The sequence below is a fragment of the Gamsiella multidivaricata genome (genome assembly GCF_025024155.1).
Source record: "Gamsiella multidivaricata strain RSA 2152 chromosome Unknown BC939scaffold_3, whole genome shotgun sequence".
Classification (NCBI taxonomy): domain Eukaryota; kingdom Fungi; phylum Mortierellomycota; class Mortierellomycetes; order Mortierellales; family Mortierellaceae; genus Gamsiella; species Gamsiella multidivaricata.
In genome coordinates, this window is record NW_026251711.1 from 64,026 (window position 1) to 91,533 (window position 27,508).

Genomic DNA, 27,508 nt, shown 5'->3' on the forward strand with positions numbered 1-27,508 from the left:
GCGGTTTGGTCCCCTGCTTCGACATGCACATAGTTTGCATTGCTAAAGATCGCTTCGGTATTCGTTGAAGCAAATGAGCTGCCTGTTGAAGTACATTTCGGAGAAAGCGTATCATTCGGTGTTTCCGGTGTGGCGGACAATGAAGATTTCCGACTTGCTGAGCCCATTGATCCATGACCTATTTCTCTGCCATTACTCAAACTGTTGCGCTGGCGCTGATGGTGCTGCAGATGGTCACGACGATGGCGGTGGTGGTGATGGTGATGATGATAGTAATGATGGTCTGCATCGAACACTGTGTGCGAAATGTCTCCGTGCGAAAGAGCGTCCCAGCGCAAGACGTGCCTTGCCATGACGCTTCTACTCGGAGTCACTGGCGTTGGAGGCGGGGGGGTCCCTGCGTGCTGGGATGATTCCGAAGTAACTTGAGTCGATATTTGCAAAGACGTACGTGCACTGCGATTGAATTTGGTTGGGGGTGGTGGTGGTGGTGGGGGTGGTGGAGGCGGTGGCGGAGCGCCCTTATTTGTCGTTGGCGACTGCAGAGATGTTGGTGCCGCTGCGGTAAAAGATGGAGGTGTTGACTTTAAAAATCCCCGACTCAAACCACTTTCTGCAACTGATGATCCAGATTGCGACAGTGGATGAACTTGGAGCAATGGTGGGGATAGCGCCGGCGGCGACAACAGCTTTCCGGTGCTCGCGGCCGATCCTGCCCTCCTGTCTTTCGGACTTAGTTCTGGCGATAGCGCTGGCGTAGACGTCCCCTGGTTGCTACTACCAAAAACAGTTAACTGTCGCGAAGATGTACTCGCTGTCGAAAATGCTTCCGCAAACGCATCCCTTGCTGTCGGCGTTACTCTGAGCTGACTCTCCAATGATCCAAGTGTGGCAGAGGGCGGCGGTGTCATTAGCAACTCAGTTTCTTCTGAGAGATCCATCGATGTGCCATTTGGTTGGGTAAAGGAAATGATAGTTGCCAGGGCCGGACGGATTCTTTCTGGCGATCCCCTGCCAACGACTGAAGATAACGACTTACGGTACTTTGCCTTCGCCACCCTTTCTATGTACGCCTCAGTCAGTACGGTGTCTATGCTGGCCTCATCAGATCCGCGTTCCAATTCAGATGATTCTCCAGCCTGAAATCCTCTGTGTTGAGAGGTTGCCTTTTCTTCGAATGAACCCCAAGGCGGCGACAAGAGCTGGGGTAATACTGTCGTGGCCTCTATGGAATCCCCTTTTGATGATAGTCTGTTCTGAGATCGACCGTCCAAGTTGCTCTGAATACTGTTCGCTGTTTTTGATGGCGAGGAAGCACAGGGCGAGTCATAGTACGAGGAGCCACTCCTGTTCCTGTGGTTCTCATTCAATACTTGAAGTGACGTCGTAGACGTGCCAAGGGGCTTCAATGTAGAGTCCTGCACGTCCGTAGAAGATACTACAGCATCCTCCTCGTCGCTCACATAATTACTGGCCCACTGCTGCTTCTTTCTGCTTCGCCGCCTTTTTGGTTTTGGTATCGAGAGCATTGAAGAAGGAACTGGAACTGCTGAAGAGTGGTTGTCAGAGGTAGGCGGTGATACCAGTAGCTCGACTTTGCATGTCATGACCAAGTTTTCGTGAGATATCCTGGGGTTGCTCTCCAATGTGCCGATACTCCTTCCAGATGTGGTACGTTGACGCCGGCGTGGCGAAGACGAGCGAGAGTCTATAACGGAAGGGGAGCGAGATAAGGACGGGGTGGGGTGCTGAGAGTGTGGTGTTGAGCCCAGGGGCGAAATGGTATTGAATGGCTGTGGGGAGAATGGCCTCGGAGTCTCCTGGTGTTGCTGTTGGCGGTGCCAAAACGGCTTCTTGAAGATTTTGAACACTCTTCCTCGACGAATGGGTGCTGTGCTCGCTGAGGAAGATAGTGGGCCCGAGGAGGAGTGTGAGACGGTCGAAAGGCAGTCGGTGTCGCTATCGTATGTTGGGAGGATTGAGTGGCGATGGTTGTGTCTGCTGCGGATAGATCTCGACAAGGAGGAGGCTGGGGGGGAAGGGATGCGAGAAGAAATGGAGGATTGTCCCCGGACTGAGATAGGATCTGTATGGCTGTTGGTATGAGGATGTCTGTAATTAATAGGTCTCCTCGTCCTCCGACCTGAGGCTGACGTGGAAGTGGGAGTGGAAGTGGAAGTTGGGGTGGAGGTGGAGGCAGAGGCAGAGGTAAAGGTAGAGGTTGGAATCAAAGAAGCGGCTGAGGATGATGTGGCAGTCTTTCTTGCTCTGGTAAATCGTGGGCGGGTTGTGTGTGCAGGCGTTTTGCGCGCAGTGTTCACTGAGGGCAATTGGTGTGAAGAGATGCCTGGAGTCTTCCTCGCGCGGATAGACATGGGTCTTTTTGTTTGACCATGTTACATATGTAATATGCATAGACAAGCACATTATGACGATATGGGGGGGAAGGATGAACAAAGGCGGGCTTTAGTTAGATGCTGCAATGATGTTCTCAATAGGAGGGAAACAAACAAAGCTGCATGCTGAACAGCATGGCAAAAAAAAAATGTAGAGCGTCTCCTTATCGCGTTTTCTCATACTCCTTGTTCATTGTACATCACATGGTTGGTGTGTCTGTCGCTCTTTACTTACAGGTACAGACGTTCTTTTTGGCAGCCGATGCCGTTACTGTTGGTGCTATTGGTGTCGGGACTACCAGTGTTGGTGCTGGCACTGGTGTTATTTGTGGTGCTGTTGGTGCCAGGTCTGGATGTGTCCTCGTGACCATCGCTGGTCATTAGCTGGTCTTCCTCTGGCGTTCAAGCTGGCGATGGAATGTGTCTTGAGCAATAAGCGATCGGCAGGCACTGTTGCTGACTGTATTGTTTGTTTAGTGCCTGTTCTGTTCCTGTTGTTGGGAGCTTAAGTGTGCTTAAGTGTGCTTAAGAGTATTTATGACGATGATTACACCGATAATGACAATAACAGGCCCTGGTAAATCGAATGCGATGCGATGCGAAACGTTTATCTACAGCCAGTCGGTACATATAAAACAAAATAGGGGCTTCTTTGTGAGCACAAAAAAAAAAGAAATTTGGCGGGCGAACAGTGAGGTCAACTTGACGTAGGAAAGTACGGAGGAGAGAAGGTTCATCCGCATCGCACACCAGCAGCAACGCAGTTACTCATTCACTCACAGTTCGAATCGTCTTTTCTTTTCTTTTCTTTTTTTTTTCTTTTTTTTTTTCTTAGTGATATTCTTAGTGATAGTGAATGCGGGCAGGTTGGTCGGACACAGGAAGTGCAGAGAGTGGGGTGGGTAGAGAATGTGGTACGAATGTGCGTGGTCGGAGTGGCAAGGGTTGTACGTGTACCGTGTACCGGTGCGTGTGTGTTACAGGTTGAGGGGGCGGTGTACTAGTGGTTCGTGCGCTGCCCGTGTTGTTGATGATTGGTTGATGATTGTTGGTGGTGGGCGTTGTAGCACAGCCTTCATAGCAAGGGGAGTGGACTCCAAACAAAAGCAACTGCTTTGGGTGGTGGTTTAGCGATGGATGATGATGATGATGATGATGGTGATGGTGATGATGGTGATGATGATGGTGGTGGTGATGACAATGAAGAAATAGAAAGGCGGGAATGGAGCGCTGGCTGATGAGATGGAATTTCCTCTGATGAAAGCGATGGGGCGTATGAAAAGCGAGAAGGGAGAAACAGATGCGAAAGGGAGAAACAGGGAGGATGCCCATGCGAACCGAACATACCGGTGCGTGGCACCGTGTCTTGGAATCCATATCTCCTCTGCTGTGTAAAGCGGTATGTTTCGCGCACATGTCTTTCGATGTCTTCTTGCTGGCCATACCAATGATGCCAGAGCATGGTACATGTACGCTGCTGCTCGCTCCTCTTCTCTCTTTTCCCGCTTCCTTAAAGAAACAAAAGGTGAGCCCTTGACAAACAAACTAAATGAAATGAAAATTAAAAACTAAATAAAGGAATCCCAAGGACGGAGGTGCCCGCATGTGCGTCTTCCAGAGAAACGGGATCATGCCATATCATGCCATATCATGCTATACCTACCATATCATGCCATATCATGCTATACCTGCCATATCATGCCATACCATACCATGCCATACCATACACCATAACATGCCATGTCAGGCCCCCCTCGTTCTCTTGTTTAAACACCGCAGCCACTCCACTAAACAGTGGCTCAACTGCCTTTGCCATCCTCAGATATGAACAATCCCTTCTGTTACCTCGATCTCAATCTCGCATCTGATCTCCCCACGCTGCAAAGGCTAACGGCCGACCTACGTAGTCTTGCTTTATTACTCCACCCATGTGGATTAAACTCTGTCGAATAAAATCCCTCATTCCAATTCATTCCAGTGCAAGAGAATGCGCTCCGGGCTGCTGCTCTGAGAGTATTAAACTGTATATTTACGATATTTTCGGGTGAATGCTTGTCAACAATAATCAGTCGCTAATTGAAAAGAAATAAATACGAAAGCTCTGGAGGAAACCGTTCTCTGACATCGAGCCGGAGGAGACTTTCAGGATGAGAGCATTTCCAGGCACTGAACGATTTATATATCGCATTGAATGCTGCCATTAAATCGATGCCACTTCAAGTGGGACATGAACTGTCCATATACATTCATGCATGCCGCCGTACCCTTCTCTGAATTAAAGCTGAGGCTGGATAAGGGGATATCAGGAGCACGCGGCAACGGACCTGTGAACTATGATGTGGAGTCCAGAGCTAATCCATTCAGTATGGTCACTGTAATACGAGCAGATCAAGAAGACCCTTCGCTATGCGGTCGTTCAGGATATGGTTCAGTTCGAGTCGAACTGTGTGTGTGTGGAAGTATGGAAGTAAAAAGGCTTCTTTTTAAACAATAATGAGTATGCTATTTATTATGTAGCATCAAGCACGTCTTGGCGCCTATTGTCGGCGGTGTTGTACCCTCCGAAGCTGACAGCGTCCATTACTGGGTCAATATCATCAAGGCAGCCCTGCCTCTCGGTACGCCGCTGTGCCTGCATCTGCAGGGGGTTTTTTATTCTTGTTATTTGTTTTGTTTTTAGCCTCCATGTGCTTGACTTGGTCTGTGATACTGTATGGAGGAGAAATCGGATCATCTGCAACCGCCTGTTGAGAGTAGATGGTCAGAAAGTGGGAAATTCTGAGACGAAGCGGCAAGGATGCCCATGGATAGAAGCTGCAAAATTATCACGGGCATCTTTCTACAGCTGGAGCATTTCGGAGCGAATAGTCCACCTACTCTCAACATACAAGGATACAAGGTATGCATGTAGGCTAAGATCTGAGCATGCACAGATCCAAGAGAAAGATGCTTACATTCTCCTGTCATCAACTATATAATGAACGCCACCAGAATCAGCGAAAAAAAAAAAAAAAAAAAAAAAAAAAAGAGGGGACGTTGTTCCTTCGAATGCAGCGCTCGCGAATGAAGTGAATGTTGGGCTTTATTCTGATGGTAGACGGACAGATGTCATCGCATCGTTAAATGTGGAGGGCGGGTATGTCCGAGTATCAATCAATCAATCAATAAACGGATCGATTGAGGACGCGGATGATCTCCCGTCATTTTGTGTGACCTAGTGCCAGCACCTGTACTGGCCGTGAAGAGTAGTAGCACAGACCTGCAAGAATACATTATACTTGGACAGAGAGTCAAGGCCGCAAGAGCCGCCATCCCAGTTAGCCCCGGCGTAGTTGCAGGAACCCTGGGTCTTGGTGCTGTCGTTGCTGCAGGTGCACCAGGCAGGGATCGTGACAGCATCAGCACTCTGACTGATAAGGCCAAGCACTACCAAGGCGACGAGGAAGAGGAGAGCAGACTTGTTGACGATTGACATTTTGAGCCGTATGATCTAGGGGAGACAGGGAGGCAAAAAAAGATCAGGAAAAAAAAAAAAGTGATCTGGCTCGCGTAGTGCGAGATTCCGTTTGTTTTTCTTCGTATGTTTGATGTGCGAGAGACCTACACTTGCTGGTTTGAGGAATGTGAGGAGTGAGGAGTGAGGAAGCAATAGTTAAGTCCCGATGAGCTGTCCTTTATATAGTATGGATGGGCATAGACACACACAACAGGTTCTAGAGGCCACCAGTAGAAAAAAAAAAAAAAAAAAAAATAAAGAAATAAAGAACTCTTGCGGTCATGTTCGCGGTGCCTCAAATCCCAGTAAAAAAAAAAAAAAAAAAGTTGGCACCACTCATTTGTTCAACAGGCCCATCATAGGTGCATGTGAGAGACGGGGCGCTGCAATGTATTCCCAGGCAAAGAGAAGAGGCGCGCCCTGAGCCCATGGCCGCGCAGCAGCCAGTGACATGCATAGCAGCGGACAATTCTGATCGAGGGGGAAGGCGTCAAAGGTTCCCGTAAGGTGCTACAAAGGAAATAGCCTTCCAAATCATGACTGAAGGGACGTTGCACCTCCGATGAGCACCTCAAGTCGCCACTTACTCGCCCAGTACGGCGAAAAAAGAAAACTTAGGGAGCTGCAAGTGGTCGCCAGTGTGGATGCCAAAAAACGGAGTGAGGAACCAGAACGGGCGCGTTGGCAATGGTTATTCTGGTGCTGTAAATGGCGATCCTGTGTAACCATGGCGGCTGTGTACTTGCGTGCACTTCTGTTTGTCCTCGTCTGCTGCATCCTATTGGACAAAGAAAGTCGCTGCTGCCCAAGGTTTGGGACTCATCCAATCAAAAACGCCCCTTCAGACTTGGTCAAACAGCTGTTTCAAGAGGCCCAAGCCCGAGGCTGTCATCCTCCAGCCTCTGCCGTACAGTACCCTCCCAAAGATTATGAGACTAAGGATTAGAATACGACTGAAATGAGCTCAAAGACTAATTCAGTAAGCCATTGTAAAACCTCTTCGTCATTATCTTTCTTTCACTCCAGCACTCCAGCACTCCACCACCATGCCCAAACACCATTCTGTCAAACTCAAGGGTCGTATCATTGGAGCCCACGAGGCTGGTATGACCCCATCCAACATTGCCAAAAAAAAAAACACAATCTCAGCATCAAGTCAGTCCTTTCGATCGTGCAAAAGTGGGATAAAGATGGCACCGTTGTTCCCAAGAAGCAACCTGGAAGACCACCAATTCTCGGAGAACTGGATGTCGAGCAGCCTGTCAACAAGGTCAAGAGCGACAACCGTATGGCTCTTCAAGAGATAGTTGCAGAGTCGCCTAAGCCTGTTTCCAAGAATACACTACGCAGAGTTCTCCATAACAGCAGGATCTTTTGTCGCGTTGTCGTCAAGAAACCTCGTTTAGAGCCAAGGCATGTTGAGTCCCGATTAGCATTCGCGCGAGACAAAGAAAAGTGGACGTGGATTGACTGGGAAAGGGTCATTTGGTCTGATGAGTCCTGCTTCGAAATAGGCAAAGACTTCAGGACGATCCGCATCTGGCGTACTAAAGAAGAGAAGTATCATCCAGAGAACATCCAACCTCGTCTTCGAAGTGGAAGAACGAAAATTATGGTATGGGGAGCAATCGCGGGAGAGAAAAAATCAGATCTTGTCATTATCGACGGCAACAACAATAAAGGACCGGGATTCATTAACACGGTGTATGAGAAGGAATTAAAGAGGTTCATGTCGCAAGTGAAGAACGCCCTTTTCATGGAAGATAACGCGCCAGTTCATACAAGTAAGCACGCGAACAGTTGGCGGTTGAGGAACGGGGTATTTTGGCCACTTCCATTTCTATTCATGAGACTATTAAGCTATCTAATACTCCAAGCTCCAGATCAGGGCTATAAAAACCCCTACCGGGAGCATAATAAACAAGAACGCTCTTTTGTCTCCTTGACTCACACTCAGGTACATAAAACATCACATTTTCCCACTCTTTGTCACCATCCCCCATCTCATACTACAACATGGACCGCCTACCTGCACACTTCCGACAAGAGCCTTCTCGTTGGAAGGATATCAGCAGTTTCATGAGTAAACGTCCGAATAATGATGCCAATACCCACTACAAAGCCTTTGGAGGCTTTTTGCATCTGATCCACGATACATCAGAGGCTGGATACTATGAGAAGACAATCGCTCTTGAGCTCCTCAACACGATTACGGTATGTTGCTTATATTGTTGGTCTTAATGATTCGTCTTTACAATGATTCATCTTTACAATGATTAATCAGTCAATGATTACTACAGCTGCCAGACTTCCAAGTTCGATCTCGTTTGATGAGACAGGAGGCTGCCGTACGAGCTGCTGAGCATGCGATGGTAGAGTGTAATTTGCAATAATATAATATTTGCTTTGTCCAAAATCTGAATTCGTGTATTCTTTTTTATTTTTTGTACACAAGGAAAAAGTGCGAGAGGACCCCTTTGCGAGCGCGCTTCACTCATCATTTACGCTGAAGATGAGCTGGTCAAAGACATCACAAAGCAGCAGCATCCTACCACCAACCAGCGAGAGAAGGAGTTTGTTCGAAAGTGAACCCGAACTGAGGCGCTGGAAGCTTTGTCATCCTTCTGCGAGCCTTGGGGCTCACTTATGAAGATTATGCATGACATTCTGCGCCATGGCCAATCAGACACGCCGATCCCCTCTGGAGACAACCTGTCTTTGACGCGCAAGGCGTTATATACGTACATCTGTGCCAACCTCGAAGACAGGAAAACTGCCCTCCAGCATGAGCAGGGCCTCCTAGTGGCACTACCAGGAGTAATCAATCTTCGAGCTGCTGACACCAGGGACATGTTCGGCATGCGTTGATTAATGACATCGAAGAATCAGCACTGCTGCATATTCAGCCGAATCCAGTGTATTTTATTACATGGAAGGCTGTTCTTGATTTCATCTCGGAAGGGTTGTTCAAGTTCGAGACGTATGTACTCACAGTGTTCTTTGCTACTAATGTTCTTGCTCGTGCGGTCTTGCAACTGGTATTTTGTTGCATCTTTTCTTTAGTGGCGAGCTCACATCTAACGCTACGAAAGAGATCAGAACCCTTCAAGAGCAGGAGTTTAGTAGAGCGAGCAAGGGCGTCTGTGGCCGGAAGATGGATCTCCACCTGCATTTCGATAGCCTAGAGTTAAACAACAGCGAGTTCAAGGCTGTTGGGGTGGATATTGAGGAGAACAAGAAGCAATCACGGAAGAACATTCGAATCAACAAGGCGATTATGGACTACTTACAGCGACATGCAAAGTTTGATCTTCAGAATGGTGACTACATGGTTTTCCTGGACGTCTCTGGGTACACTAGTACTATTGTCTATCTCCGCCGATATGAAGACATCTATGTCCCTGGTCTGTTGTCCCGAGTGGCCATCAAGCTGCCATTTATTCGATTACTGCCTGTTGCAGGATGGAAAAATAGCGTGGTAGACTACTCTCTGTGCGAGACAGGGCAGCTGAGCAAAGTCGATGCGGAATCCGATGCACAGCTCACAATTGAGTACATGCTGCATGAGGCGCGAGAGTTGGAGCAAAGCTACAGGCTGGCTAAAAGCCTCTCTATGTTCTGACCGGTACTCGAGCATCTCGCAGTGCAGAGCTCTCGTTGGACACAGCGAGCGCGCACTTCCAGCTAGTGCTTCAGTTTCCCTGTACAACGGCAGAATGCTGTGCATGTAGGAGCAGGATGCAGACACACATGCACCATGAAGGCATATATACTACGGGGGGTGCGCGCAATCACTATACTTTCATGCATTGGCGAATAGGACACTCATCCTCGTGCGGTGCTGTAAAGTAGCGGTGACATTCCGCTGCTGAAAAAGTATTTTAAATAAAAAAAATATTTCGCGTGGAAAGCAAGACCTTCCGATCGGAAAGAGTCCCTAACTAGGTATCCTCTTCCATTTATCAAAATCGATCCAGGAGAGCGATCCGAGGTTCTGGGCGTCCATCGTGTCCCTCATACCGTATAACTTCAGATGTCGTAGGTTGCAAAAATCTGGATTCTCATCCAACGTGCGTAATTGAAGTTGGCTCTGCAGTAAAGAACTTGCGACTCTTCAAAGGAGACACATGCTTATGCTCTCAGGAAATACCCCCATGCTGTTCAATCAAAATGAATCTACGATACGAAGTCTTTCGCCCCAATAGAACGTAAGACCCTCATGAAAAAGTCTTATACCTCTAGCTTGGAGAGGACAAGGCTTTATCTGGCCGTGTTCGTGAGTCGGTCCCAAGCAGTGTTCTCTGAATTCGAGGATGAACTCCGTGAGTCGTTTCATTTGCGGGAAAAATGCGCAGAGCATGGTGAAGTGAAGGCAGCACTCCATCTTTTACGCACCGCTGCTGCACGATACTATGCTTTTTTGTACTCTAGTGTTTGCCTATCGATCATAATAGTTCTGATACAACCATCGAGATAAGGCAACAGTCGAATTGAGCTGATGATCTGATGCAGGTGAGGAGTAGTTGTTTTGCTGTTTATTCACTTAAGAAGTGCGGATTGACATACAGCAACATCTGTGAAAAGTCTGTAAACCAAATTATATACACCTTCATCGACGCAGCGTGTCCCTTAATAGTCCACACGGAGACACCTGGTATTGAGAAGCCGTTTAGAAGTGCGGCTATGTCCGGTACTTGCTTGCGTCGCTTACCGTTCCTCAACAATTGATGAAACTCTCACCAATTATTAAGAAAGCATTGTATAGTCTAGACACGTTCTTTAGAATTGGAAGGACTCGGTAGCGCTGCCAATGCCACAACGAGGAGAATCGGATCTTGGTGAGTGGTATCTGATTTATAAACGAGGTGGCAAAGCAGCGCCTAATACTTGCTTGCGTTGGTTGCTATTCACTACGACGGCAACAGTCAAAAACACCTATAACTTTTACATCCGAGGCAAACGCCGACTTGTTTTATATCATCTTTTTCATCCCTGACCTTTACCATCAGTCTAGCGAACGAAGCTCGCAACACGTTACAGCTTGTATCAACTCTGCATTACCCATTAGAACTCTTTCGAGGCCTGTCTTGTTACAACGGAACAAACTGAAGTGCCTGCAATTGCTTCAAACCACCAAGGACCTTCAGCCCGGGGTCGGATCACATAGATCATCTTGAGTCAGAACGCGTCGCACTGTATCTAGTAAGCTGTGGCACTCAATGTATCATCTTGATGAGCACACTCATGAACACTAATTAACCCCACTGCAGGGACAAATGGGCCTGTAACTCCAGTGAGTGAGCATGACAACGTACAGTGCGCGTCCAAGACAGTTTCTTTGCTGTTGTTCCTTCTACTTCTACAGACTCTGATGCTGTTCCTATTACACTCGCCATCGCGCCTTCTTTATATCGCCCGAAAGGCCTCGTCAGCATCTATTAAAATTCATAGTTTCAAAGCATATTGCACAGGTAATCCAACCCAGCCATGAACATACTAGCGAGAATAGAAAGAAGGGGAGGACCACGCCTAATTTCAGTGCGGATTTCAGCTGCGGTAATACTACCTTGAGCTCACAAAACCAGTGCGGGTAGAGGAGCCCCTTCGCCGTGCGATCCATACGAGGAAGTAAACAGAATCGCTAGAAAATGCTATGCCTTTGTAGAACCATCTGCAAGGCGGTACTTGAATCATGACAAGAAGGCTAGACAACAGCGAACATGGATGGCGTTGCCGGCTGAAGCAGAAAAGAAGGGGAGGGCCGCGCCTAATTTCAGTGCGGATTTCAGCTGCGGTAATACTACCTTGAACTCACAAAACCAGTGCGGGTAGAGGAGCTCCTTCGCCGTGCGATCCATACGAGGAAGTAAATAGCATCGCCAGAAAATGCTATGTCTTTGTAGAACCATCTGTAAGGCGGTACTTGAATCGTGACAAGAAAGCTAGATAACAGCGAGCATGGATGGCGTTGCCGGCTGAAGCAGAAAAGAAGGGGAGGACCACGCCTAATTTCAGTGCGGATTTCAGCTGCGGTAATACTACCTTGAACTCACAAAACCAGTGCGGATAGAGAGGCCCCTTCGCCGCGCAATCCATACGAGGAAGTAAATAGCATCGCTAGAAAATACTATGCCTTCGTAGAACCATCTGCAAGGCGGTACTTGAATCATGACAAGAAAAGCTAAAAAACAGTGATGCATTAGAAGAATATGCGATCAAATTGGCAAGCAATTTTACATCTCTTGCTGCTCCAACCATCGTCCATGTCTGTCAGTCAAAATGGAGCCGCATCCTGAATTCGTCCTTGTACAATCCGACTCGATCCCACACTTCTCAGGGGTTGATGAATTCTTTAACAGGAACCGGTCAAGCGACTGGATGAATTTCGACGCGTTTCTGTCAGGGCTCAGAGCCATCCGCACCACACGTAATATGATACTGTTGTATTTCGCCCATCCAAATCAACCTTCATCGTGAGGGAATTGGGTGTGAAGTGCAATAAAATAGAGGGAATCGACCGAAAAGGTAACAAGAAGAGTCCAGAGGTAAATAAGAGGCCATTGGAGGCTAAGTGAAATCATAGAGAGTGAGAAACGAGGTGAGTTGTGGAGTACTTTATATCACAGAAAGACAAGTGCTAAAAAACTAGAGCAAGAATCAGATACGACCTTCTATTTTTCTACGGACGATAGACCCACAGTCGATGTGGTCTATCGAGACGACAAAGAGCATCGGCACAAAGAACACAGAGTTCACAATGAGACGGCGGACACGGAGTGGTCTTTGGTGGCGGGTCTTTGTCATTGCCACTATTTCCAGAAATAGGCACGGTCGCAGGTTCAGGACACTCATACGATCATACCAGCACGTGCAGTTACGGGGGTGCATTTAGAGAGGTGTGCATTTAGAGAAGAGTCAGAAGGGGTTGCATTTAAAGGGATTTTCTGGGTCAATAAATAACATAGAACGACAGGGCCGAATGGTTCCTGGTCTGTTTCCTCACTATACTTTTGCGCAACACTTGTCCTGCACGACATTCCAAGTCGCTTCACGCACCCTTGTCCCATCACACTGTACTCCAAGTTGGTAGGGCTACAACGGTACGATCAGCATGTATGACACTTCGACTTGGGAAAAAGCTGCAACAATAGTCACTATAGTATATATATTCGTGCACAGCAAATATTAATAAAGGCAGTTCTCTTCTTCACTTCCTTCGTCTTGTTACAAAAGCCCACACCTTGCGTGGCCATATCTGCCAGATTGATAGCGTGGTGTATTCACCCAGCGGTCAGCAAATCGCCTCAGGCAATGGCGACAACACAGCGCGACTGTGGGACGCGCAAACCGGTGCACCCGGTCTCACCTTATGCGGCCATACCTCCCATATTACGAGCGTGGTGTGTTCGCCCAGCGGCCAGCAGATCGCCTCAGGAAGTCATGACAATACGGTGCGGCTGTGGGATGTGAATTCGGGTCAATGTTTGGCAGTTGTTGAAGATTTCCATGGATCAATCACAAGCATCACCTGGAACGCTACTTTTAACGGCACCTATTTCGCAACCGGCTGTTCCGATATGTCTGTTCGCATGTGGCAGGTCATAGAGGAGGAGGATCGCTATCAGGTGCGCCTGCATTAGGGTTCGATGCATGATAGACTAGCCGTGTCAAATACCTCTATCCAGAACGTGCAAGGCTTAAGCAGGATAAATATGAGGCTATTAGATCAACGCGGCGCTGTGGGCAAACCGATTCCGCCTTTGAGCTTCCGCGAGGCAAGCAAAAAGATCAGTAGCATGGCGTCCGTGGCGCATAAACTCAAGGTGCCATCAAACCACAGTATGGTGGATACCGTCGCTACGGCTGATTTCTCTCCCTGTACAGTCAGCAAAACCGGTTGACTCGACGAATGTCTTTTCGCCTGCTTGAAAGGTGAAGGTATTGCAAACAGGAAATTAGCAACGGTATCTGGACTTTTACTGATTGCCAATCTTTTAGCGCATGGACTGCACTTTCTGAAGACAACATATAGAGCAGTCTTCAAGTTCACAAAAGCACTTAATGGGTTAGAGAAACCAAAAAGCGGGAGCGAAAGCTTTTTTTTTTTATTGACGCCAGATCCCCCCAGGCGTGCAGGCGTGCCACAGGCTGCATTGTCCAAGCTTCGGCTTGGACTGTTAGCCGGCTGATAGTTACCTAAAGATAGCTAATAAAAGGCCCCCACTAAACTAATGTAAAATGAGGAACCAAATACCTATGATGCACATTCTGAGTCGCATGGTTTCTAATACTTGAGCCGGGGCCCAAAACCGCTACGCAACCTGTCGGATAAAAAGCGGGAGCGAAAGCGATGAACAATGAAGAGATCAAGCTAGGGTCACGGGGTATTGTGCGCCCATAAATGTTGACCATGGCAGCTCGCTATCTTAAGTAATAACACGCAAGAGAGAATAATAAACCGCAATGCATTGGGACGCGGAAAAGTAATCCTTCCGATAGGGAAAAGTGGCAGGCGTAGAGTTTCTTTCCTCACATCTCTGGGTCCTCTAGCTTGGCGTTTAGAGCTTCTCGAGATTCGGGCGCCTGCAGGTGAACGGTGCTTGACGTTCTTCATTGGTGATATTCAGCTTCGAGAGTGTCGGGTTGTGATTGATGAAGGCCATGAGACAACTTTAGGTTGATGGATGAAGCCCATGCATCGCGAGATGGATCCCTCTCAGTCGTGCGAAGTCCTCCAAAGAAAAATCTAGGGTTTCCAAGGGAACCACAGGAAGTTCTTCTTCTAGTCTTTGAGTACATGTCGAGGGTCCGGATATGGTGTGTAGACCTGGTGGTAATATCGCCCTTGCGCTATCTTCCGTGTCCATGCCAGTTGATAAAATAGTAAAGGAAGGACTGAGGAATGAACCAAGACTTGTAGATGATCGGGGCGGATTCTAGAGTCCTGATGTTCAAATAGTTGCCCACCAGCAGCAGAATTTTAGGGCGTCCATTAGCGCGAGGAGAGGTCGGAGTGTGTTTGGTGGACTGAAGCCGACGAGGGGGATCAACGAATGATGGGTATCTCGAAACACAGGCTACTCTTCTCAAGCCTAGCATTTACTTTCGTCGCCACCAATTAGTTTGGGCCTAACCCGTTCACCAATGGGCTGTAATGAATAGCAGCAAGACAGGAGGGCGTGTACAGTAAGGGGAGAGTGTGGAGCCAGCGAGTGGCATGATTCTGACCCTCTCGGCACAATTAGAAAGAAACGTTTCACTGGACAAATGAAACAGACCACAACCTTAAATTCAGGCACCATCAGCGGACGACTTGCACCTCGGCATCCTGTTTCCTTTCCGGTCTCGGAGCAGTACCCAAGTATGGTCAGACCAAGGCACATACCAGACTGTCTACACTGCTGGGATTGAGCAAGGACCGAGGAGTGGAAGCGGGCACACATCTTACATCGCAGAAAGATAGTACCACTCGATCGTTACTTACTCCCTCATATAAATACGACCCAATTGAGCGTCAAGACCCGGCCTCGACTTCACCTGCACTCCCTCACGCTCCGCTCTGCATACCTTTTTGGCATCTTTGCATTCTCATCTCATTCAACACTTGCATTCATTCCTCCCATGGCACACCTCGCACGGTCCACCACCTGGCGCACTGTCTCAAGAGCCGGTATGCATCCTTTCTTAAGGTCGTTATGTCGACCACCATCTGCTGTCTTCGGTTCATAATGGGCTAATGATGTGACAAATTGCCCTTTCTCTCCCAATAGCGCACCTTTCACCTGTTAGAGCGTAATGTCCGCTCGTGCCCTTGACGAACTGCTTGCATAGTCATCCATTCATTTGATCTGAAGTAAAAAATATATATTAACATAATATACCGCCATTTTCTCCTTCGTGTTGCGCTCTACAGACAATGGCCACACCTTCAAGCCCGGACATACGCTTCCGTACCGAAGACGCCTCTCGCATATCCACTTAGATCCGTTGCAGCATTCACGGCAGTTGGCGCAACAGCTGCTGCGGCTGCTTACTGGACACAGGCGCCATCTGCAAGTGTTTAAACTTTCACGAAATCTTTATTGGGGTGCAATGAACGGTATTTCGAACGAGGACTAATGAATATATTCAAATAATGGTTTCTAGCAAGCTAAGATTGAAAACGAGACACCAAAGCAGCAGCTGAAGATGCCGAGCAAGACTGTGGAAGCGGATCAACAACGCGTAAGCGTCCATTATAGCACTTCTTATGAGCGAGTGAAACTGTGCTTGATTCTTTGGCGCCATACTCATTACCTCCCCTCCTTTTTTTTTAAAATATTGGAGGGTGTGCGTTTTCGTAGAAACTAGAAGGCCTGACAAAGGACTCGCCGATGCGCCTGCGTATGGAATCCTTTGTCAAACAAATGCAGCAAGAAGTAACCTCTGCCCTTGAAAAAGTTGACGGCCAGGCGACCTTCAAAACCGATCGCTGGACACGCGCCGAGGGCGGCGACGGCATCTCCATGGTCCTGCAAGACGGCGCTGTTTTCGAAAAGGCCGGCGTTGCCGTCTCGGTCGTGTACGGTATGCTCCCACCCGCGGCCGTGGCACAGATGCGAGCCCAGCATCCGAATATCGGCAAAACAGATGAGGCTCTGCCGTTCTTTGCGACGGGTATCTCATGTGTGATCCATCCACATAACCCAAACGCGCCGACTGTGCATTTTAATTATCGATACTTTGAGTTAGGAAGCGATGAGAAGGGGGAGCCATTGTCGTGGTGGTTTGGGGGTGGGTGTGACCTGACGCCGACGATCTTGTACGAGGAGGACGCTGTGCATTTCCATGAGGTGATCAAGCGAGCCTGCGACGAGCACGATCCACGGTATTATCGGGATTTTAAGAAATGGTGCGACGACTATTTTTATATCAAGCACCGAGGGGAGAGACGAGGTATCGGAGGCATCTTCTTTGACGATCTAGATGACAAGTCTGCGGACGAGTTGTTTACCTTCGTCAGAACCTGCGGTGACGCCTTTGTGAAACAGTATGTTCCCATCATGGAGAGGCGTAAGAATATGCCCTTCACGGACGAGGACAAGCATTTCCAACAACTGAGACGTGGCCGCTATGTTGAGTTCAATTTGGTGCATGATCGGGGTACAAAGTTTGGGTTGTTGACGCCCGGAGCGAGGGTCGAGAGTATCATGATGTCGATGCCCTTGACAGCCAGGTGGGAATACATGCATGAGCCGGATGTGAAGGCCCATGGACGCCTGATGGAGGTCCTTCGCGTACCCCGGGAATGGATTCCAGCATAGCAGCTTTTAAGAATAAAGACCCACTCCCAGAATGTAATATATTTTCTGATCAGGCTTTTATTGGTCCAAATAGCCATTTTGTGCAAGATACATTGAATGCATCAGGTGATGATAATCAGCAGAGTGAGACCCTTGCGAGGGAATGGCCGAAGAGCTACTGGGTCCATGTGAGGGGGTCGCTGATGATCTGGGGCCTTGTGAGGGAACCGCCGAAGGGCCGGGGCCTTGTGAAGGGGCGTATGAAGAACTAGAGCCATGTATGGGGGCGAATGATGAACTGGGGCCATTGTGCGAGAGGATGAATGAGGGGCTAGGACCTCGTGAGGAGGCTGCCGAAGTGCTAAGACTTTGTGCGAAGTCTCCTGAAGAGTTAGTTCCTCGTCCGAAATCTCTTGGAGGGCTGACTCCCTGTTCTCGATCAACCGAAGAGCTGGTGGCTCCTTGTCCGGAACCATCTGCAGAATTGGACTTCTGTCGGTGCTGTTGCTGTTGTAGATCCGTCTTCTTGACGCGGATATATTTGCCCCGCTTGTCTTCCCGATTCCTGTCCAGTATAACGTCCTTAACAGTATGCATTCCCGCTCCAAAGTACACCGCCGTACGTAGAATCGGATCCGCTGTTGAGACCGTTCTCCCGCTATTTTTCTCTTCCATGCAAACCTCATACAAGTGAAGCATGGCCCGACGCTCCTCCTCCGTCAACTTCTTTCCTCTCAGGCGCGGATATTTGTCCGTGCGAATTGGTTGATGAATCAGCGGATAAGCGTTCTGTAGCTTCTTGACCACGACCTGCAAGTCAAACAGTTCCTGTTCCAGCTCCTTGACACGATTCCAGGCAGCCTCCTCAGGTTCCGTCTTCGGTGGATGTGGGGTGGAGCCATGGTTGGTAGCTTGTCCTGTCCGCCGCCGTTTTCCTTGTTCGGGGGTCCCATGAGCACATTCTGCTGTCCGGCGACGAGCGGCTTCGGCTTCAGCTTCAGTGAGGGAGAGGGCCATGGCGGTTTGGCGGTCGCTCTCACGCTCGATGGAGGTGAGCTCAAAGTCTTCGAGGGAAGCTTCAGCTTCTTCCCATCTGACGGTTTCCTCCTGGGGTTGATTTTGATCTACTCGCTTCTCGCGCACTTGCTTTTGCTGGCGTTGTCTGTTTGCTAGAAATGGAATTTTGTCCGCAGGGTGTTAATTTTGGTGCAGGTATCGCGGATAATAGTGAAGGTGCTGTAGTACTTAGACCTTACTTCTGACGGCTTCAGTTGGCATGGTCAGAGAAGTATTTGGTATATAGGAGGTATTATATGTATACAGTAGTTTGGGTTCGGGGTGTAATGGTTGGGTATGCTGTAAAGCAGTTTGTTTCTAAAAGCCGGTACATAGAGAATACCATTAGAGTATTGCGGAAGTAAAGGGCGAGTTTTAGCGGAAATGTATGCTGACATGTCATGAGAACTGGTGTATGAAAGGAAACACGTGTCCTTGAACAAGCCATACCGGTGAATTATGAGATGCCGCGGGGATGACAAGGCAAAGGTGGAGCTGATGTCGCATCATGAACTCTATTTTTGGCAGTTTAGATATCACGTGCAGGTAAGGCAGTCCTGTGTTGTTTGTTCTTTTTCTTTTTTTCTTTTTTTTTTTTCCTATTCAGTAGCAAACAGCTTTGTCAGGGCTCCATCACACCCTCCTTCTAATCTTCCCTCCATCACATATACACAATACACACGCCATGGTTCGCAAAAGTAAGCAAACACTAGGAACGCTGGACTGATACTCAGTAGTCGAGACCCTTATGGTACAGCTTTCGACACTCGAACACCCCGGCGACTGACCTTCACCTCTTCTGCCGTCTCTCGTTTGGAACGCTCTTTGTAGAGATCACCTCGAAGCGTATCCCTGCTAACCACAGGTACAAAATCGAGAAGCGGGTTAAGGATCACCACCGCAAGCTCCGCAAGGAGTCCAAGAATAGCCCTAACAAGGCCCAGCACAGTACGCAATTGCTCGTCGCTCTTCACTTGCACTTGACTCGTGTATATCCCTGCTATCCAGGACTAATCTCTCTTTTCTTTTTCCTCCACTATATCTGGAAACGAACTCACTCATGTTTAGGGAGCAAAAAAGATCCTGGTATTCCGAACAACTTCCCATTCAAGGAGCAGCTGCTGCAACAGATTACGGATCAAAAGATGAAGGCACAGGAGGAGAAGGAGAAGCAGAAGGAGGTCCGTCGTAAGGCTGCGGAGAAGGCACGGAAGGCTAACAAAGCACGGAACACCAATGAATCAGAGTCAGGATCAGTAACGAAGAAGGCAGAGAGCAGAAGTACTGAGGGTGCGGTGCTTTCGAAGGCGGCGAAACGTAAGGCCGCATCAGCAGCGGTGGCTGCGGATGCCTCAACGGCAGCAAGGGCAACAAAGAAGAATAAGACTGACGGATCTGAGAAGAAGGTGGAGGCGGAAGACGAAGAGGAGGAGGATGTGGATGAGGATGCGCCATATAACTTTGCGGAGCACTTTACTGCAGAAGCTGAGGAGGAGGAGGAAGAAGAAGAAGAGGAGGAGGAGGAAGAAGAAGAAGAGGATGAGGATGAGCAGGAATGAGAGAAAGAAAGAGAGCGATGTCCATCTTAGATATTCCCCCTGACTGCATTCACACTTACTCTTACGCTTTCGTGCGCCTATCTTTTGTACCATTTCCTTTGTTTTCTTTGTTCTTTGTTCCTTCTTATCCTTCAGAGCTATCCGATCCAATACAAGACAAACTGCATTTTCTTAATGGCCGTCTTTGACCGCAGTGTGTGTATGAAGGAGAGAGCAAGGGGACGATGTACATGACATGACATAACATGACATGTCCATAGGGAGTCGTATCATTCGTATGTCTGCCTCGTCCGCCCCGCATTTGCGCCACCAATTCTGGCATGGTTCAATTGGACACTGGACTAGGATGGATGGACACCGGTGCGCAATTGCAATTGCAGGCGATTGAAGCAACCAAAAAGGGGGGCCTGAACAAGGGACCACGCCCCACTCTCTATCTTTCTTTCTCTCTCTCTCTCTTTCTTTCCTCCTCCCTCCCCTTGCTCTCGCTGCTCCACATCCTTCAACCTCCCTGTCCCTCTTATCTACCAGCGTCCATCAGGAAGGCATCCTGTGAGAACACGACCATCTATGCTCCGCTTTCACTCTGGAATCAACTTTTTGTCTCGCTCGCTCATCACCCCATCTGATCCCTGCTCTTCTATAGCCTTCCAGCCTCACTCTCGTTTCCGCAACTTCAGGTCTATCCCTGATTTTGGCTGCCACCTTGTTTGGAGTGAAGGACGAATCGAGTGTCTCCAGCTCGGCATGCGGCGATGTCTCGTCGTCCAGCTCTAACGATGCCCGTCACCAAATCGTCCCTCAGTGGAAACGCCTCTCCCTTTGTGCCAAATGGACTATCGCATGAGAAGCATTCTCAGCTTCCATATCCTCAACAACCACAGCAGGAGCAGTACCCGGTGGAGTTATTCTTGGACTTGACTTCACAGGCGCTACCACCGGCTGTACCAGCATCAGGAGGAGTCTCAATAGGAGGAACAGCAGCAGGTGGTGCGAATTCCGTACAAAGAAACGGTCGGCGACAGGCAACTTTCAACCTTTCTGAAGAATGTATGTGGTTATTTGCAGTTTTGCTTATTACCATGTGGTTCATGAGGAAATGCTTCTTTGTTTTGTGGTCAATATATGTTGTGGAATGTGGATAATGAAGTAGCCACCCCTTCCTCATTTTATAGCCCATTTCTTCCCCTCGAATTACCTTTCTTTTGTTTCGACTATGCTATGTGATTATTATCTCTAGGGATCCGCCAAGTCGTCTCCGAAAACAATGCCTTCCTGCTCGGCCAGCACCTCTTGACAACCTACTCCAATATCGACACCTATCGTCGCGAATTTTCCTCTGGGGCCGTCGAGCGCATCCAACACGCCATGGCCTCAGCCATGCGACGGCACCCCGACCCGACTATGTTTATCATTAATTCTCTGATATGTGTAGGCACTGTGGCAGGATTTAAGAATCTGGATGCGGATTTCGAGTTGGCGATCTCGGATTTCTTGGTTGCGGCCTTGCAAGACTTTATGACGTGGTATCATGAGCATCCTCAGGATAGGAAGACAGCATTGAAGGAAGGGAGCGGAGCAATGGGATTGACTAAACCGCCAAAGGCACAGGCAGGAACAGGAACAGAGTCCGAGGAGCCGGAGGTGTTATCCTCAGGATTTCATTTCGACGAGGACTTTTTACTACACGCAGGACCTACAACTGAAATAGAGAACGATCTTATTATATTGGAAGACAAGACTCCTGCTCCTGCTCCTGCTCCCGCTCCGACGACGATGGCAATGACGAATAATAGACCGAGTGCGATGATGGTGCAGCCAAAGCCCGTCCGAGCGCAGAATACTGGATCTTCGCTCCTAAGCCTGCTGGACGATGATGTCGGCAAACCCAATCTGCTACAAATGGCCGTACTTCGACCCATGGTTATGGACTTGATCGACCTCTCAGACGACAATGAGCAGATGGATTTTGTGGCACCAATATCGTCCTGGACAACGACGGAACCGGGCACACCCGGGTCGAGCTGCGATAATTCTTTCCGGATCATAAACTTAGATGATGATATGATGGGAGATCGTGAGGACGGTGCGGCAATGCAGGTTAATTTGACGCAGCTGAAGAAGGCGAATCGGATCCTAGAAGAACAGAATTTGCATACAGACAATTCAGATTGCGAGGGAGTTAGAGATGTCGAAGATTTGAACGTGTCGCTCATTGTCTTTGATAGTCGAGTCCAAAACAACAAGGAAGATGAGTCCCTTCGAAATGAAAATGATCCCAAGGCCGATAAAACCTCGCAGGACCAGAAGCACCAAGGAGCTGACGACGAGAACGAAGAACAAGGATTGGTGATCCAGCGACGACACCTAGAAAAGCTGCTGGATGAGATGGTTGGTGGTAAGAACGTGCTACAGGTCTACGCGTCCTTAGACACCCTCGAGATGCGATCGATCCTTATGGAGCCGGCCAAGGAGGGCGGTGGAGAGACCTACGGTTGGATGCTTTCCCGGCTGCTGTATGAAAAGAAGCGGTTTCAGGAATCTGCAACGGTCATCTTTGAGTACCTGCAACCATCTCGTGGAATTCCGTCCGTACCGAATTTGTCGTCGACTTTGAATTTGACGTCCTCAACGTCCGAAGGATGGGCACATCCGATCGCGATCCGAAGGTATTTAGGGCTAAATCGTCTTCCCTCTTCCACCTCCTCCACTATCTCGTCCTCACCATCTCCCTCGGCGTCTCCATCGAAACCAACGGCGGCAAGCAAAACCAAGGCCCCAGTATACCAACTTCCTCGCGAGACACGCATCGTTTTCGTGAATTCATCCACCCAATTACCCACCCTCTCGGCCGCGCTTCGTTCATCAACCAGGGTTGGAATGGATACAGAATGGTTGCCGCACATTCAAGAATATATGGGTCTACGACCGGCAACCAGGACCGCGATCTTGCAGTTGTCTTGTGAATCGGACTCAACGGCTTATATTGTGGACACAATCGCGTTCAAGGAGTCCACAGATCGGGGGGCAGGGCTCGTGCAAGTGATCGGCGAGTTTTTGCATGATTCGAAGGTCGTTAAGATAGGTAGGAATGAGCGTGGGTTGGCTGTATAGCGCAACGGGAAAATGACAACATTTATGGCTGGTTAACACTCTCTTTTTTGATTTCGAATCTCCAGCGTACGATTGGGATGGAGATCGGGATCTGCTGGAAGCGACCTTTCCGCTGATCCACCAACAACCATATCGCCCTCAGAGTTTCATGGACCTGAAGTATCTCTGGTTTCGTTCACTTGATGGCCCAACGCCATCAACGCCGCAAGAGGACAAATCTCAAATGGCTTCGTATCTGCCATCACCCGTATCATCGTCCTCGTCAACGTCGTCATTATCGTCGTCCTCAACATTTTCGTCGTCATCTTCACCAACGTCTCTACCATCACCAGCATTACCATTACTAAAGAATGGAAAGGGACAATGGGCGAACTACCCGGCTGTTCAGGATATGTATCAGCTCACGGGGGGGCTATCGGGGATGTTGACGAAACTCTGTGGATACCGCTTGAACAAGACACAGCAGTGCAGTCATTGGGAACAGCGGCCTCTCACCCGTGAGCAGGAGATCTATGCAGGTGAGCCAAGCTCGCAATTGATGTCCAGGAACGAGGAAAGGTATCGAAGCAATGGTTCTAATACAATGTTTGCGGTAATTCTGCGCTGATGTTTTGTATAGCTGTGGACGCCTGGTGTCTGCTGGATATATATGCAGTACTGGAAAAGATGGAGAAGTTGGAAAAGATATAACGCCCGATTGGCTTTGTAATATAGTATAGTTATTAAATAACAAGCGTTCATATTCTATCGACAATGACCATTCTCTGTGGATGTTGTCTTTCTTCATCACCGTCGTTGTTGCTGTTCTTCGACGATGGTTATGTTGGATATACTATTAGTTTTGCCACGCTGTGCTGTATCATTTGTAAACGATAAAAAAAGATAAAAAAAAAAGTCTGTTCTTTGAAGAGAACCGCTCTTCCGCTCCTCTGCCTTTGACGCTTTCCGCTTTGTGGACGAGCACTTTCACTGGCCGAGACCGCTATTCCTCCGTGCCTGCTGCTCCTCACTATCCATCTCTGCAAGAACCTTGAGCCAATTCGAACCAGCCTCATTCCTCATCGCCTCAATCTTGCGCCTATACGCTTCTGCACCGCCTTCGTCCGAGGAGGAGCAGTTCGATCCGGCCGGGGATGGCAGTTTCTGATCCCCAAACTCATGATGATGTCCATGTCCATGTCCATGCGAGAGGGAGGGTTTCTTGAGGATTCCACGTGAAGGGGTGGTGCCGCTCTGGTGTTGGTGATGACTCCGATGGCTGTGATCGGTCTGGACCTGCAAAGAGCTCATGGACCGCTCTAGTTCTGCAAGTCGATGGACATGGCGGGTATCTCTGCACTTCTTAGCATCACTCCCGTCGTTGTGATACCCGTTGGTACGGTTATGATCCCCTGCAAAGCTGACAATCCCCTGGTTCTTCTTCTTGACTACTTTCTTCTTAGGCTTCTTCTCCGGATCGGCCTCCTCTGCATGGTTAGCTGTCGTCGATGTTGTCTTCTTCTTGGAGTTCTTCTTGCCAATCGCAGCAGGCGAGCCCAAGACTTTGGAGTATGCAACATCGTTATGGTTGCTGGAATCATCGCCGTAGTCACTAACACCATCCTCATTATGATCCTCATCATCCTCATGATCACTGTCCAAGTTCACGACGCGCTTGACCCTCCTTGCAGACTTGACCAGTTTCTTCTTTACTAACTTTTGGGGTTGACCTGAGTTCGCGCCCGGGGAAGTTGTTGCTGCTAACCCATTCTCGTTACCTCGTCCCACAGTTCCAATACTTCCTGTCCGGATATCATCGTCCTGATGGTGCGTCGATGTTGTGTTCGGTGATGATGAGGACGAGAAGCCTGCGGGCCGGGTGATGCGTGGGGGTGGCGGGGCAAGCTCCTTGGCGAAGGTGGCCGTCGGAGCCGAGGCCGCGGGTATATTGGCCAGGTTGACGACGTTGATGCTCGCGAGTGTCGTTGAGAAGGCGGATGGACTCATTTTAGCGAGTGTGCTCTTTTCGACGAATGAGGCGAATGTGCCGTCCAGGAGCAGGTCGTGTCCGTTCGCCCGGAAGACCATCAGGATCTCAAGGCGGTATTTTGGCTATAAAGCAAAAAAAAAAAAAAGAGGGGGGGGGGGGCGTGGATTAGAAAATTGTCCACTCTGAGGAATAAAGAGAGTGCAGGAAAAGCAAATAAAGGCACCAACTCAGTGTTTACCTGCGTCTCGCAGAAGGGGTTCATGTCGGCCCAGATCTCGCGAATACCTGGTAGGGCCGCCAATCGACCGATCTCGGCCGCTTCCTTCAAGTGATTTTCGCGGACATCGACCTTCTCTAGATTCCACAACCTCTCCAGTCCACAAAGACTCTCCAGTCGGTTTCCTCTTAGATCCAGGACCGCAATGTTGCCAAGAATTTGGTAGATCGTATGTACACTCGACAACATGTTGTACGACAAGTTCAGGTCATGGAGGTTATGCAGATGGATCAGTCCTGGTGGCGGTGAGATCAACAAGTTGTGGGAAAGATCTAGCGTGACAATCGCCTGTGAGTGCGAGAACGTGTCGTTGTTCTGCAGGGCCGGCAGGGCGTTATCCGAGACGGACAGGTGGCGAAGGACTGGCCACATATTCAGCGATTTCAGGATCGCATCCTCGTCCTCGCTCGTGGCGTCGGCTCCCGCGATCAGTGAGGGTGACAGTGGCGACGTTGGCTGTGAGCTCTCTGCCGAGGAGGATCCCGAGCCCGCCGATCCTGAACCTAGCCGACGAGCCTTCGTGGCCATGGATGCATCCTTGAGTGCCTCTCTCTGCTCCTGCCGGATCAAGACCGCACGGTTCTGTTCCCTCGAGACGCGCTGTCGTCGACGCCTCTCGCTCTCAACCACGGCGGTGACGATCACGTCATGGACGTCCTCGATGCTTGCCTGGATGACAACCAAGGATTTCAGCTGGGGCATGAGTGACTCCCAGCCCTGGACAGACCGCGGCGGGATCTTATGCAGTTCTAAGTGAGTGAGAGCCGAAAATGTTGCGGCCAACGGAAGCATGGGCTGTTGCAGTTGCTTTGAGGATCCGGAAGAAAGTTCATGCGACTGACCATTATTCAACAGATACAAAATCCCGTCGCCTCTGTAGTGTTCGATCCGTCCTTTTCCAGGGGTGTCCAGTCCGGGGGGGATCTTGGCCACAAGCCGAAGGCCGACGATCTGTTTTAAGAACTTGTGGATAAAGTGCACGTCGTCTGCGATGGTGAGAGTGCTTGCTTTGGACGAAGCCGCGTTGGACCATTGTTTCCATCCGGTGATCAGTGTCAGTGTCGAAAGTGCTGTTGAAGAGAAGGACCGAATTGACTGTGGACGCGTTGCATTCGGCGGTGGGAATGATGAGTACGTTGAGTTATTGTTTCCGTTGGTCCCGCTGGCCGTGCTGTTGAGAACGCGGGGTTTTGAATCACCCACAGCTCTGGGAGTGCTCCCGTCCCAACCTTCAATCTCGATCCCTTCGAGCTCGAACCGGTCAAGGAGATAGAGGAGGTAATAGAGATCTAGTGGGAAGATGGGGGCCTTCAATTGGGCCTGGAGGTAGAGCTGTCGCTCACGCGGGTTCGAGTCTGCGGGAACTGTCCCCGTCCCATCCCAGGCGCCCTGAAAGGAGTCCCGATCCTGAGCGAGGGTCTGGGGTCGTCGGTGGTCATTACTCGGTGCTACGGTGTTGACGACTGCAGAACCAACAGACCAGAGCGAGTTGACCATGCCCGAGTATGCGGCGGCCATGGGGTCGGCTGGTGTGATAAGCGAGCGCACACCCTGGGTTACTGGACTGGAGACATGCTTGTTGTTCTGTATTCCTTTGGTTGATGATGAGCCTTTGTGGACAGCATTGCCATGGAGGTCGAGTTCTAGTGGGATGAGCCGTTTCTGGTTGTGGCGGAGATAGTGGGCGAGGGTGCGAACATATTTGTCGCCATCGATAGGCTTGTCCATGGAAGCAAGCGTGTCCTTCCTTGGGCTGTGGTGTGTGGTTCTGGTTTGCTGTTTGTTGTTCCTCGGAGGAAGCGATTTGATTAAGAAGAGGATCTAATCTTTAAAGATGGAATGATGAGAGATCAGCGACGAGACACAACAAACTGGGGAAGTTGCAGGTGTTCCTTCCAAGGCAAAGTAAGGCGGTGTTTTTTCCAAGTGTTCATTACAGGTATTGGTATGTTTGGTATGCTCGGTATGCGCGGTTACTGCTTCCTCTTGTTTTCTGGTTCGCTCGCTTCTATTCCTGCGCGCAAAGTGTCAGGCTATGTGTCAATGGGAGAAGAGAGAAGAGAGAAGAGAGAAGAGGAAAGAGAGGAGGATGAAAGAAAGAAGAGTGGCCTTATCGACCCGTTCGCCTTTTCCTTTGACCATACCATGAACCATGCCATGTCTCCCGCTCAGCCTTAGCAGCAACTGGAGCCGCTTCATCTTTTCTGAGTGTGATATCACTTTTGTTGTGTTGTTTTGCCCATTCATTCAGTTAAAATGGAGATACACAGCACATGGGTCCATAGTCCGCATTATCTTTCTTATGAAAAAGTGCTATCGTGGATGGGTGGGATATTTATACCATCGGTCCCTGAAGAGT

General features: G+C 49.2%; 10 protein-coding genes across 10 annotated transcripts; 5 read left to right on the top strand and 5 right to left on the bottom strand.

The window, feature by feature from the left end:
• Nucleotides 1-5,426: 5,426 nt before the first annotated feature.
• Nucleotides 5,427-6,034, bottom strand: BC939DRAFT_144748 (uncharacterized protein). The gene is made up of 2 exons (XM_051550179.1): nucleotides 5,997-6,034; nucleotides 5,427-5,886 (listed from the first exon to the last, which is right to left on the bottom strand). Exon 2 carries the CDS (start codon nucleotides 5,869-5,871, stop codon nucleotides 5,611-5,613), a length of 261 nt encoding a protein of 86 aa, XP_051417102.1. The 5' UTR covers nucleotides 5,872-5,886; nucleotides 5,997-6,034; the 3' UTR covers nucleotides 5,427-5,610.
• A 1,874-nt stretch (nucleotides 6,035-7,908) lies between these two features.
• Nucleotides 7,909-9,514, top strand: BC939DRAFT_472742 (uncharacterized protein; the record flags this gene model as incomplete). Its single annotated transcript, XM_051558295.1, has 4 exons — nucleotides 7,909-8,106; nucleotides 8,193-8,264; nucleotides 8,799-8,872; nucleotides 9,073-9,514. The coding sequence occupies 4 exons, from the start codon at nucleotides 7,909-7,911 to the stop codon at nucleotides 9,512-9,514; spliced, it is 786 nt and encodes a 261-aa protein (XP_051417103.1).
• Nucleotides 9,515-11,472: 1,958 nt separating this feature from the next.
• Nucleotides 11,473-11,948, bottom strand: BC939DRAFT_435787 (uncharacterized protein). The gene has a single exon (XM_051553536.1). The coding sequence runs from the start codon at nucleotides 11,748-11,750 to the stop codon at nucleotides 11,583-11,585; it is 168 nt and encodes a 55-aa protein (XP_051417104.1). The 5' UTR covers nucleotides 11,751-11,948; the 3' UTR covers nucleotides 11,473-11,582.
• BC939DRAFT_435790 (uncharacterized protein) lies at nucleotides 11,949-12,870 on the bottom strand. The gene is made up of 2 exons (XM_051553537.1): nucleotides 12,561-12,870; nucleotides 11,949-12,459 (listed from the first exon to the last, which is right to left on the bottom strand). Exons 1-2 carry the CDS (start codon nucleotides 12,778-12,780, stop codon nucleotides 12,299-12,301), a joined length of 381 nt encoding a protein of 126 aa, XP_051417105.1. The 5' UTR covers nucleotides 12,781-12,870; the 3' UTR covers nucleotides 11,949-12,298.
• Nucleotides 12,871-13,190: 320 nt separating this feature from the next.
• Nucleotides 13,191-13,532, top strand: BC939DRAFT_391641 (WD40-repeat-containing domain protein; the record flags this gene model as incomplete). Its single annotated transcript, XM_051551970.1, has 1 exon — nucleotides 13,191-13,532. A coding segment is annotated over one exon (342 nt), but the record flags the coding sequence as incomplete, so codon positions are not given.
• Nucleotides 13,533-15,663: 2,131 nt separating this feature from the next.
• On the top strand, nucleotides 15,664-17,224 carry BC939DRAFT_144863 (coproporphyrinogen III oxidase-like protein). The gene is made up of 4 exons (XM_051550181.1): nucleotides 15,664-15,689; nucleotides 15,806-15,944; nucleotides 16,039-16,116; nucleotides 16,236-17,224. Exons 3-4 carry the CDS (start codon nucleotides 16,081-16,083, stop codon nucleotides 17,193-17,195), a joined length of 996 nt encoding a protein of 331 aa, XP_051417107.1. The 5' UTR covers nucleotides 15,664-15,689; nucleotides 15,806-15,944; nucleotides 16,039-16,080; the 3' UTR covers nucleotides 17,196-17,224.
• A 9-nt stretch (nucleotides 17,225-17,233) lies between these two features.
• Nucleotides 17,234-18,828, bottom strand: BC939DRAFT_435802 (uncharacterized protein). Its single transcript, XM_051553538.1, has 3 exons — nucleotides 18,681-18,828; nucleotides 18,431-18,548; nucleotides 17,234-18,343 (listed from the first exon to the last, which is right to left on the bottom strand). The coding sequence occupies exons 1-3, from the start codon at nucleotides 18,738-18,740 to the stop codon at nucleotides 17,253-17,255; spliced, it is 1,269 nt and encodes a 422-aa protein (XP_051417108.1). The 5' UTR covers nucleotides 18,741-18,828; the 3' UTR covers nucleotides 17,234-17,252.
• Nucleotides 18,829-18,844: 16 nt separating this feature from the next.
• On the top strand, nucleotides 18,845-21,113 carry BC939DRAFT_435804 (guanine nucleotide-binding protein-like 3, N-terminal domain-containing protein). Its single transcript, XM_051553539.1, has 4 exons — nucleotides 18,845-18,928; nucleotides 19,062-19,178; nucleotides 19,299-19,445; nucleotides 20,871-21,113. Exons 1-4 carry the CDS (start codon nucleotides 18,916-18,918, stop codon nucleotides 20,882-20,884), a joined length of 291 nt encoding a protein of 96 aa, XP_051417109.1. The 5' UTR covers nucleotides 18,845-18,915; the 3' UTR covers nucleotides 20,885-21,113.
• A 445-nt stretch (nucleotides 21,114-21,558) lies between these two features.
• BC939DRAFT_435809 (ribonuclease H-like domain-containing protein) lies at nucleotides 21,559-23,623 on the top strand. Its single transcript, XM_051553540.1, has 3 exons — nucleotides 21,559-22,874; nucleotides 22,969-23,421; nucleotides 23,523-23,623. The coding sequence occupies exons 1-3, from the start codon at nucleotides 21,566-21,568 to the stop codon at nucleotides 23,591-23,593; spliced, it is 1,833 nt and encodes a 610-aa protein (XP_051417110.1). The 5' UTR covers nucleotides 21,559-21,565; the 3' UTR covers nucleotides 23,594-23,623.
• BC939DRAFT_435810 (uncharacterized protein) lies at nucleotides 23,624-27,282 on the bottom strand. Its single transcript, XM_051553541.1, has 3 exons — nucleotides 27,087-27,282; nucleotides 25,111-26,970; nucleotides 23,624-24,994 (listed from the first exon to the last, which is right to left on the bottom strand). Exons 2-3 carry the CDS (start codon nucleotides 26,875-26,877, stop codon nucleotides 23,870-23,872), a joined length of 2,892 nt encoding a protein of 963 aa, XP_051417111.1. The 5' UTR covers nucleotides 26,878-26,970; nucleotides 27,087-27,282; the 3' UTR covers nucleotides 23,624-23,869.
• Between the last annotated feature and the right edge of the window lie 226 nt (nucleotides 27,283-27,508).